Source organism: Phragmites australis, chromosome 24 (assembly GCF_958298935.1).
Source record: "Phragmites australis chromosome 24, lpPhrAust1.1, whole genome shotgun sequence".
In the NCBI taxonomy this organism is placed as follows: Eukaryota; Viridiplantae; Streptophyta; class Magnoliopsida; order Poales; family Poaceae; genus Phragmites; species Phragmites australis.
Window position 1 is genome coordinate 6,556,705 of NC_084944.1, and position 11,776 is coordinate 6,568,480.

The window sequence follows — 11,776 nt, forward strand, 5'->3', positions numbered from 1 at the left end:
TTTGATGTATTTGCTTCTTAAATCGGTATTGATCCTATCGGATGCGACAAGAAGTGTTAAAAGAGTATTTTTAGCATTGAGTCTAATGAAAAATAAATTGAGAAATAGTATGGACGATGAGTTATTGAACATTGTATAGTCACATTTATCAAGTGTGATATTTTCTGCAAGATAAGTGATAATGACATAATCGAGATTTTCATAGTCATGAGAAAGTATAAAGTAGAGTTCTAATTAATTATTGTAATCTTATATGTATCAATCTATGTCAGACTTTATTTCATATTTGGACTATTTATATTATACTTTTCGTAAATTTCAAATTTATTTGTTGAATTTACAATGTTGAGAACTTTTAATATTATTATATTTTACTTTTGACAAATTTTATACTTGTATATTAGATTCAAAATTTTCCACCAGGTACACTCGGTGTTCAAATCTTGACTCCGCCACTGGCCATGTCAGTTACAATCTCGGCGATTTACCACATGCTCGCCACTTGGTGAGGCAGAGAATGAGCAGAGCCAAAGGGGACAGAGGAGAGTGTGATGGAGGCGGAGGACCCAACACATAGCAAATCGGTTATGGCAGATCTCGGCCCGGAAGGTACTCCCTCCGTTCAGAAATAATATGTGTATTTCTTTTAAAAAAAGTTAAATTTTGTATACTTTGACTAACATTTAATTAAATTATAAGAATATCTGGTATATAAAAATTATATAATTAGGTTCACAATTCAAAATAATTTCACACATATAGATTTTTTAGCTATAAATGATATATTTTGTGAGAAAATCTTAGTCAAAATTCAACTTCGAAGATCGAGCTTGAAAAAAATATGCATAATATTTCTGAACAAAAGGAGTAAAAGAGAACGAGAAGGATGAGAGGGCCTACGGATTTGGGAAGAAGGGTTGGATGAGGAAAATCGATGGGTACTCTAGAGGGTTGTGAGAGCAAAATATTAGTGTTGTGTATTTACAACACTAATATTTTAGTCCACATATGCAAAGTGATTTGCACTTTGCATATTTACTATTGATTGCACACATAACCATTTTAGACCACATATACATCAATGTCATTCCCTTATTTCTAGTAGTATTATCAAACCCAAACGATCTGCAAATCATCGGTGTTGTCCACCGCACCAAACATACAGATAAATTGAGAAGAAAATGTATCATTTAATGTACTCACACACATGGAGCATAATTTCTGCGGATCCCCTCCTTCTTGTCGTGATCGTGCAATGCTAAATATTTGCGTGGAGTCCATGAGGGGTGTGACTACATCAAAGATGCACCCAAATGTGTGACCACAGCCTATAGGCGTCCATTGTTCCCTTGCTCGGAGAAGGGTTGAGAAGTTATGTATGACATACGGGGCCACAATACCTTATAATTAAAAATAATAATTTTGTAAGGATACTATACTTATGCGAAATAGGTCACAACAATTCTATTTCTCCTAGTTTCAAGAAAATTATATTTATCTGGATAATATCAAAATGAGATCTGAATCGTTTGACTTCAAACTGATGAAGTCACATAGGCACCATATTTTGTGAGAGGAAATACAGTACCATACAATCGAATACTAGTCATGTTCACTGTTCATATGGGTGTTGTAACGTCAAATATTATTCATCTGTTTCAAGTCAAACGGATCACAATGTTTTCAAGTCAACCTGACTATCTCAATTCATCAAAATGGTTGTAGATTTGCTGCCTTGCAAAAATTTACTGAGAGTAAAATCCCCAACAGGCGGAAGAACTCACGTTCACAGCATCCTAGGAAGTAGGAACAAAAACCCGAAAACCTTTTGCTTTATCCCCTGCGCGTCCTAGAGGTTTGGGAGGTAAACGGCGGCCATGGTGATGGTGGACGCGCTCCACGGCGAATCGGCAGCGGCGGTCGCGGACGAGCTCTTCGGCGGCGGCACCGGCAGCGCCGACCTCCAGGCCTTCTTTGACCACGCGGTATGGGTGGCTGTGGTTCTTCGAGGGTTTTTGCGGTTCTTGGTGGGGAAATGATATAGGTCAAGGTCAATTCTTGCAGGCGCTGGAGGTGAAGGCTAGCGGCGGCGGCGGCGAGGAGGGGGAGGAGGAGCTGGAGTGGCTGTCGAACAAGGACGCGTTCCCGGCTGTGGAGACGATGGCGCCGGCGGGGGCGCGGCCGCGGACGAAGGCCGTGCGGCGGCCCCGGCGGGTGGTGGCGTGGAGCACGGAGGGGCGGCAGTGCCGGCACTGCGGGACAGTGGAGACGCCGCAGTGGCGCGACGGCCCGGAGGGGCGCCGCACGCTGTGCAACGCGTGCGGCGTGCGGTACAGGACCGGCCGGCTGTTGCCGGAGTACCGGCCGCTGAAAAGCCCCACCTTTTCCCCGGAGCTGCACTCCAACAGGCACCGCCGCGTCGTCGAGTTGCGCCGCCGCGGGCAGGACTCGATAAAGGCCTCCCCTGCCACCGCCGGCGACGGCGAGGAGGGGGGAGAAGAGCTGGGGTGGCTGTCGAACAAGGACGCGTTCCCGGCGATGGAGATGATGGTGCCGACGGGGGCGCGGCCGCGGACAAAGGGCGTGCGGCGGCCCCGGCGGGTGGTGGCGTGGAGCCCGCCGCCGCCGCCCAGGACGCCGGCGGCGGCTGCGAGGCGGCAGTGGAGTCGGCGAGGAGGAGGAGCTGGAGTGGCTGTCGAACAAGGAAGCGTCCCCGACGTTGGTGACGATGGCGCCAGCGGCAGCGCGACCGCGGGCGAAGGGCGTGCGGTGGCCCCGGCGGGACGGCGGTGCCAGCACTGCGGGACAGAGGAGACGCCGCAGTGGCGCGTGGGCCCCGAGGGGCGCCGCACGCTGTGCAACGCGTGCGGCGTGCAGTACAGGGGCGGCCGGTTGGTGCCGGAGTACCGACCGCTGAACAGCCCCACCTTCTCCCCTGCGCTGCACTCCAACATCCGCAGCCGCGTCATCGAGATGTGCCGCCGCCGGGAGGAGTCGGCCAAGGCCTTCCCCGCCGCCGACAGCGCCATGTGAAGCAGGGTTAATTAACAACACAATTTGTCAATTTTGCCTGATGATCAGTCTAATCTAGAGGTTTAAGCTTTTGGCCCTTCCTATTGGTTTTAGGAATAGTACCGTTTCCAAGGACTTACTGATGCACGTTTGTTTTAGCTTTAGATTACGATTTAGATTGCGAGTTAGTTTATAGAATATTTTGAAGTTTTTTCCTATTAGATCGTAGATTATGGGATTTTATAGTATAACTTATCAGCTTCTATATTGGGAAAATTTATTTTTACTTTTAGAGCTAGAATTCATAATCAATATAAAAAACAAATCAGACCTAAGAAAGACTAGGGTATCTTGTCTTTTTTGCTTCTTTGGTTATGCCATGTGACCTGGAAAGATGGTAGAACCGTTGAAGAAAGAACATGCATCATCACCATTTTCAACTTTCTACTTATGGTTGATGCATGATGCATCACAAGATTGACGTGTTTGCAACAGTGGAAATTAATCGATCTACGAAAATGTCTCTAGACTTGTTCATCTTATATGAAGTCGCTCCATGGAACTTAGGTATATTTGCAACTGGCACACCGAGTTTTGTTTTGAAAGACCGGTAATGTCCGATGGATATATGGGACAGAGGTTCGAAAATTTTAGGCGCGTCACGTTTCCACGATCCAGAATGCGGCTGGAAGGAGTACTTGAAATCGAAATAGCCAGTCCAAGGGGTGACAAATCCAATCTGCAACTTGTTACCAAGTTTTTCTAATGAAAACCTAAATCAAGGGCTGTTTGGCTCACTGCCCACAAAAACCTTAACAAACTTGGTATTACCAACGCGCACTTGCTAGTGTTTTGGATTGCTAACAAATTTTAATATTACCAACAAAATTTTGACGCGCCAAAGCACGGTTGGGAAACGCAGACAAGCAGAGGGAGAACTTCCTCATACCTAAATCAAACTATCAAGAAACCTATGTATCCATTCAGAAACTGGCAGCAGGGAGCTTAGCGTAAATAAGCAATAAACGACACGCTTCCAAAGCATTTTTTTTCGTTACCATATGGTTCATCAAACTGAGGGCCCATTACATGAAGCTTGCACTAACAACAGTTGCATGATCCATTAAAACGAGGCCCGCTAGAAGCCCATGAAGTGAAGCTTATACCAAGAGACATAGCACTGTTCTTCAAAATGCAGCCCACAGGAGAGCATTCAGCATCAAGGTGTACTTACCCTAAACATGCATCATTTCCAGCTGGATGCAGAAATCAGACTTCTATATCAGCTTGATGAAAGGATAGATCGAGGTAGTAATTAGTTAACTACATACGCTAGTTATAATTGGATAGGGCTAATACTAGAAGCCGTCACCACGCTCCTCAGATACGGCACCACCTGAAATATAGTTTACTCAGTGATTTTATGTAATTGGAACAGGAAACCAGAGGAGGGGGTGAATGTAGCGTACTTGCAAGAGTGATACCGATGTTCGCCTGGCGATCCGCCTCAGCATTCCATTCCTTCATCCAGCAGCAAAAAAAGGGGCAAAAATCAGCTGAGCATTTGGCTGTCTAAAAGTTACTAATGCTGCAGTAGCTTGCTCAATTAAAGCATACACAAGAGTTCAAGAAGCACAAATGACATATATTGCAGCGTGAAGAGTATCTGATTTGCAGCAAATCTCTAGGAAGAATGGGAGGTGTTGATGATGCAAAACCAAAGAGTATGCACGCACATATTAAACTATAAATGCAATAATAATGCAATGGAGAGGAGAATATGTATAATACCCGTCGAACATGGTTAATCTCAAAAGAGAGGAAGTTCTCTTTTAGTTTTCTCACTTCCTGGCACAGTTCCATCATGTTCTGGTTCTTCGTTTGCCAAATACCTTTCACCTATTTAAGATACAGAAGACTGTAAGATGAAACAAAAAGATTATCTTGACACCATAATTCTCTGCTCCAATGTTTGATTCAGACAGGAACATTTCTTATTCTACTCTAGCTTATGCTGTCAGTAATTGCACGATGAAAAAAAGTTCTCAAGAAAATGTGCAAATGATTTGGACTTTTGAAGAACCAAATCAAGGGCACTGGCGCACAGGTTCCTAAGATAAAAAGGAGAACAATGCTAGTACAACATCGACAACTCAATAGCTTTGCTGATTACTGATAACTGTTCTCATGTATGGCATAAGGAGAAGCAAATTATTCTTGTTTTCCAGTAGAACAACATGTGAAGATAAAAATAAAATCTGCACAGCTTTGCTCGTCTGATATATTTTTTCTTTCAGTTTTCCCTGCCTACCCCAACTTGCTTGGGATTTAAAGGTTTTGTGGTTGTTCTAGTTGTCCCCGCCTGTTTCCTTGAGCAGCGTGATTCATGACTTAGCATGACAATGCAGAGATGCTAGACAACCATAAACTGGAGGCAGCTTTGGTTACGGTAACGAAAAAGACATACCTGATGGCAGACAAGTTGAGAGTCCCCATGTACTTTGATTCTCTTGAATCCATGCCTGATAGCGTATTTCAGTCCTAAGATCAGGCCCCGGTACTCAGCAACATTATTAGTAACAACACCAAGACCCTCACGAAGTCGTAATATCTTAAAGGTTATGTCGGGACATAACATCAGTGACTAGATGGACCAACTCAAATGATAAATATTTGAAGTGAATTAAGTATTAACTATACCACTCTCCCATCTTCAGTCATAAGCACCGCTCCAGCACCTGCTTTACCTGGATTTCCTTTTGAAGCACCATCAAAGTGAAGAATACACACCATCTGAATAAGCAGAAAAGTGTATAAAACTCATTCTCAGCTTATACATGAAAAAAAATGTATTATATGAATCACTTAGCAAGAAAAATGTGCATCCAGGCAAGAATTGCATTTGGATTGTGCAAGGGAATACAAACATGCAGCCAGCATTAAATTAGCATTTGAACCTTAATGAATTTTGGGTTAATGTATTGGTTTTATCACTATCATACCTTAATAGCTCGGATGGCATTTAACATAAAGTTATTTTGGCAAAAGTTTTTGTATGTTCAAACTTACATGAACAAGTCACGCAATTCTATTTGCTCGCCAGATGTATGTCCCCAGGCCACACCCTCACTCAATTGAACGACGTAATATCATTAAAAAAATATATATGAAGAGTTGTGCTCCCTTGTTCTATGGTAAGTTGTTGTTCTGATAGATTTCGTAGTACTTACTTTTTCCCTGTTAGATTATTAATACACCAACCTTTTTCAAATAAGAGTGGAGAGTATAGAAACCTAAAAAGGTGCAAGAAATAAGTGCACTCAGAAAGAAATTCAAGAGTTCATGGCCTCAAGTGCACAGGTTTTAACCAGCTTTTCTTAAAGGACAGCAAAGTACAACAGGTTAAAAAATTGTTTTCTTAATCATGAAATGTTGAAATATATCTTATTTTGGAATATAAAAAGTTATTGTTCTGAAGTCCTAACGGATGAAGTTTTTCAAAGTTCATTCATGAATAGAAATTTAGTGCTACAATAGGTATGTAGTTGAAGATATGTCTGGTTGACATTGTTGCAAAACAAAATTACAATCAAGAGTATTCACCATTGAGGCATAGTGAGCCAGCACATGCTAGTTTATTTAATGTAGAGCATAATCAAGACAATATCTTGGATAACATAGTTGCACAGATTACTTCCTATTGCATCTCAAACTGTTGAGGAAACTGATAGGTGCAAGTATTATTGTAAAAATGGAAAAATAATCAGCCCAAACATGATCAAACTTACATATTGTTTTGAGACAGGTTGTGCATCAACAGTTCCGCTATGATTGAAGTTCTTTGGTGAGAAATGCTTGGAGGAGCTAGATTTGGCTTCCTGCAACATAAGTCCACCATATAACAAATTCCAACTTAAAAGTAGCACGTATGTGAAATATCAAGACAAAGGGATATATTTATATATAAAATATAGTATCCACAGTGTGTTTAGGCATGTCATCTGAGGAATGTGCATCATACTACACAACAGCCTGTTAAAAGGCTTGCTGAGGTGTTCACCTAAGGCTTGACCAAATTAAGTGGCATACTAACTAACACAGGATGATGTAGACGTTATTGCTGATATTTTGAGTGTTTTCAATAGAAGACTTACATGGTTCAGATCAACTGATTGTGACCCAGTCTGATATCTTGTGTTGTTATGGAAGCCTGTATGACTTGGAGTTGGTTCATGGGAACTAGAATGAACAATCTCCTACAAAGAAAAGAAAAGTTGAATACATGAGATTTGAATGAGCAAAATATATAAACTGTGCTAAGTTGAGAACAAGGAAAAACCACACTAGACAGACTGTGAACTCAAAGTAACTTTTGAAATTTTCAACATGTCATCTGGTGACTGAAAAACAGATTCAAATGCAGTCTTCGGCACTTTACCTGGAAAGTACAGGGCGCAAGGGGGCCAAGTATATCTTCACTAAGTTCAGCTGCATTGATTACATATGTAGCATTACTTAGCCCATGTGAAGTGAGGTAGTCCTCTTTTTCTTTGCTCCAAGAGTAACCCTTATAGGCACTTGCAGCAGGACCAGATACCTTTAAGAGAATAAAACCAACAATCAAAGGAGATAATGTCCATCTAAAAAGACTGCATGCGGTTTACAATATATGCATTTCTAGAATGCCTTCAGGACGGCGATGTAGTTTGAGTGGAATTTCACAATAGTTATTTAAAATGTAAATGAAAGAAGAATTAACAAAAATACAATTGGATAGTTTAGTGGCAAGAGTAGGATAGAACATAGAAAGACAGTCTGCTGCTAGATTTTTTTTTCAATCCAAAGCAAAATTCCATAGTTAAGATCACATATAATTACAAGGCAACATTTCATCTGGATTACAAGACAAATATCATACAGATCAAATAAATTTCTGCTAAAAAAATGCTGCAGTACAAAAGCAAACTATTTGACTAGAGTAAATTTCACAAAACTACAACTATCTGCACCTAACTATCACAAAACTACAACTTCTGGAACAAGTTTCACAAAACTACAAGTACTTGTGCCCCTAGTAACACAAAACTACATTGTTTTCACAAAACTACACTTTTTGCGTTTCACAAAACTACAACAATTTTGGGCAAAATATTTGTAGTTTTGTGGAAAAAAAAAAATAGTTTTATGTTACTAGGTGCACAAGTACTTGTAGTTTTGTGAAACTTGTTCCAAAAGTTATAGTTTTGTGATAGTTAGGTGCAAATAGTTGTAGTTTTGTGAAATTTACTCATTTTACTAAAATGGAACATGCACACGGTAGTACCAATTGCATCATTAAATACTTTGTTGTTATGGTTCAAAAAACTCAAGCATACAAACATTCTATAAATCTATAACTACCGCAGCATTTCATTGAGCCATTGAAACATAATTCTGCGTTTTACTAATCTTAGGATGTTCACAGATAATGGTTATGTGTCTAACTTTAAAAAAGCAAAAGGATTCTTGAACTTCTTGTCAACCTAACCACAGAAAATGTCTTATTTCTATTTGAGAATTTGTAGAACTAGCAATGTATGAATGCTCAGCCAAAATGTAATTCCTAGTAAGCATCAAGAAATAACTGAAACCTTAAAATGTTTAGACAACCTTGGACATATTTCAGGGAATTATTGTAGTGGTTCACTTAGACATGAGACAGCAAAAAAAAAAAAACTTTGGCAGTCCATAATCAAAAGCTTAGATGCTGCATCAGAAAAATGTAGAAGCGTAAAGAACTTAATAGAACATGGTCACAGCATTTGCAGTTTCATACAGTAACACATACCAAAGAGCAAATCTGAGCCTGGCAATCACTCAAAGTTCCGTAAACAGCCACCATATCCCCCTTTCTGACAACATAATAGTCCCTGCCTTCTTCCATAAGATCAAATGATTTTCCTGCCAAAAGATGAAGCAAAAAATCAACAAAATGGTTCAAAAGGAAATCTAGTTCAGTTGATGGATCAGAGGTAAACGCATCGCAGTTGCTTGTTGCCATATTCAATCTACACTGTGGGAGAGAAGCACTTGGCTTCAGTACCTAAAAACCAGACAACCCTTATGATCCAATATTATGAACCGAAACCCAGCCATAAAGGGAGCATTCTACATGGTACAAACCCTACACGAGCACCTAATATAAAAGTGACAAATGTATCTATCTTCACTCTAATTATCCGAAAGACCTACCCCAAAAAAGAATGGGACCAATACTGGCATAGGAGTAGCTCGCCAGGGGCGGGCTTAACCTGGGATCAGATGATGAGGGTTCAGTTGAAACCCCAAAAAAGTTGGAAACTAAACCGCACCGCACCACTTATCGATGGGTAACTCAATCCATTCCCCCACGCATCCGTTGCTCGATAGGGTTCTCTTTCTTCTCCAGCGCGCAAAAACTGCAACCGAGAGAAGAAGGTTTGGACTCGATCGAAAGCGAGAGAATCAATCCAAGAAAGCTCGGATTGCTCACCAGCGAAAAAAAGGAGAGATCAATCCACGCCTGGATGGGTGAAGAGCTCCGCTCCGCTCCGTCGGGGCGGCGGCGGCTGCAGTGGGCTGTGGAGCGGCGCGGGTGCGCTGGAGTTGGGAGGGAGTCCGACGGGAGGGCCGAGTGAGGAAGGCCGGGCCGGTGCGGATAGAAATCATTAGAAATCATCAGTGAGGTGTGAAATGTGATTGAATAAATTGTACCGTGATTTTAAACACTATAGCAAACTGTTTACGATATTGTATTCAGAAATACTGTAGAATTAGTACCGTAGCGGTGCTGTAGCACGAGATTCTAACGGTTCACGTCAATTTGAAGTCACTTCTGACTTCACAAGTTGATGGTGAAATCAGTTAGTGGTGAAGTAAGGGGATCCATTCCTAGCTGGGTGTGTGGAGTGATTCACGAGTGGTTCGACACCGATTCACAGTCTAGCTGATAAAAAAAGTCGCATTTTATAGTGAGGAAATTGATTTTTTTTACCACCACCAGGTTACTTGTTCGTCATCTCAACATTGACATTGCTTATATGCCACTCTAAACGTGGCTCTCTTGATTAACTTACCATTATCCAATTTTAATCTAATTCCTTTTTCTTTTCCCTCTCAAACCAAATAAGAAGATAAGATTATCCATGACTCATCTGAGCTAAACCTGATTGGTCCATTCATTGTCATGCTCGCTCATTCGACCTCATGTCCCTCCCTCCTAACAGCTCGTGCTCCCACCCACCTCCTCTCCCCATCTCCCGCCACCTATTGCTCCTAGCATTCGGATCATCGCCCCTCCGCACCTCCCGCCATCCACGGCTCCTAGTCGCCACCTGCCCCTCCATCCCCACCTCCCCACTGGACCTCCTACCCCTCCATCCCCGCCACCTCTGCCCCTATGGATCGCCGTCTGACCCTACTCTACAGCAGATACAAGGTGAACTTTTTATCCTGCAGATCAAGGCATATCCTATGATAACAGTATGGATATTTTAAAGACAGAGATTTCCGTTTGGTACTGGATACACTTTGATACTTCAAATAGATGGGAAAAAAACTATGTTATGTTTGATCCTTAGTTTGGTTAGTGCACTGATAATACAACATAGTCTTCCTTTTCTTTTCTTTTTTCTCATTTGGTGTTAGGTACCATATCTGCCGCTTATGTTTGGAGATCAATTGCAATCAGAAGTCCTCTGGATCCTACCATAATATGGCAGTTCCCAGGTTCTATGTTTATGGAAACTAGCACTCTAGTGCAAAGCCCTGAGAGGCTGAGACCTGTGTCCCGATGTCTCATTCAAACATTTGCTCATCATACATGTCCATGCTTCCACATATGCCTAACGTCATATTTGTATTACTCATCCATCATATTATTTTCCTTAAGATTTAACAAGCATAACTTTTTACTTTCAGGTCATAGGTTTATCTAATAGTCTTCTCAAGGCATAAACCACCCGAGCCTGAAGGATGATTTTCTTCATCGATTGTAGTAATGATCCTTTGATTTGATATTAGTTTTTGAGGAGGATGTAATCATAGATGTATCCTAACTCATTTTTATTTAACTTTCAAATCATTTTGATAGGCGCCGTCTAGAGGTTTCATTTTTATATAGATCCATATGTTAAGAGTCAGTCTAGTGTGACTATATTGGGCAGTACTGCAGATGTACAACTGATTCTTGAGTATGGGTCAAATTCATAAGTAGCTTCACTTGTAGGTACAAAACAATCAGCAGTACCAATTATTGATTGGGATAACCTACATATCTGTAAAATCCAAGATGATGAAGGGAGGATATAAATTATGAGTGATGATCATATGTATGTGTTTTTGGGCTCTAGGGATGAGAATGAAAGGGCAAAGAAGGCTGCAAAGGCCGATGCACAGAAAAAGGACACATAAACCAAGTTTTACTAGATTCTCTCATGGGAATGATATTGAAGGAGTAGTTATCCTAGTTGATGATGTCATACCAGATGAGAGGTTGATATGCTACGACAAGGAGAACCTCAGGTTGGATCTTGCCACTATGTTCATTAACATGAAAGAATTCAGGTTGGCTGTGAGGCAGTTTGCAATAAATGGGGAATTTGAACTTGGCACCGAGAAATCTAATAAAGAGAGATATAGAGGTTATTGTAAAGGTGAATGATGTAATTGGAGCATAGTTGGGCGCATGTAATCTGATAACAAAACAACAATGGTACTAGCTTGCTAGCTAACAATTATAGTATTT

At 41.3% G+C, this 11,776-nt stretch overlaps 2 protein-coding genes across 7 annotated transcripts; one reads left to right on the forward strand and one right to left on the reverse strand.

Moving 5' to 3' along the window:
* Positions 1–1,768: 1,768 nt before the first annotated feature.
* Positions 1,769–3,304, forward strand: LOC133906924 (GATA transcription factor 1-like). Its single transcript, XM_062348885.1, has 2 exons — positions 1,769–1,985; positions 2,065–3,304. The coding sequence occupies exons 1-2, from the start codon at positions 1,878–1,880 to the stop codon at positions 3,031–3,033; spliced, it is 1,077 nt and encodes a 358-aa protein (XP_062204869.1). The 5' UTR covers positions 1,769–1,877; the 3' UTR covers positions 3,034–3,304.
* A 742-nt stretch (positions 3,305–4,046) lies between these two features.
* Positions 4,047–9,696, reverse strand: LOC133907914 (uncharacterized). 6 transcript variants are annotated; one of them, XM_062350023.1, is made up of 11 exons: positions 9,524–9,696; positions 9,368–9,449; positions 8,840–8,952; positions 7,451–7,609; positions 7,167–7,268; positions 6,801–6,890; positions 5,713–5,805; positions 5,480–5,623; positions 4,804–4,911; positions 4,482–4,533; positions 4,047–4,408 (listed from the first exon to the last, which is right to left on the reverse strand). In XM_062350023.1, the coding sequence occupies exons 3-11, from the start codon at positions 8,933–8,935 to the stop codon at positions 4,371–4,373; spliced, it is 882 nt and encodes a 293-aa protein (XP_062206007.1). In that variant the 5' UTR covers positions 8,936–8,952; positions 9,368–9,449; positions 9,524–9,696; the 3' UTR covers positions 4,047–4,370. The 6 variants fall into 6 exon arrangements, with proteins under 6 accessions (XP_062206007.1, XP_062206008.1, XP_062206009.1 ...); XM_062350024.1 differs by having other exon boundaries at positions 9,363–9,449; XM_062350025.1 differs by having other exon boundaries at positions 9,358–9,449.
* Between the last annotated feature and the right edge of the window lie 2,080 nt (positions 9,697–11,776).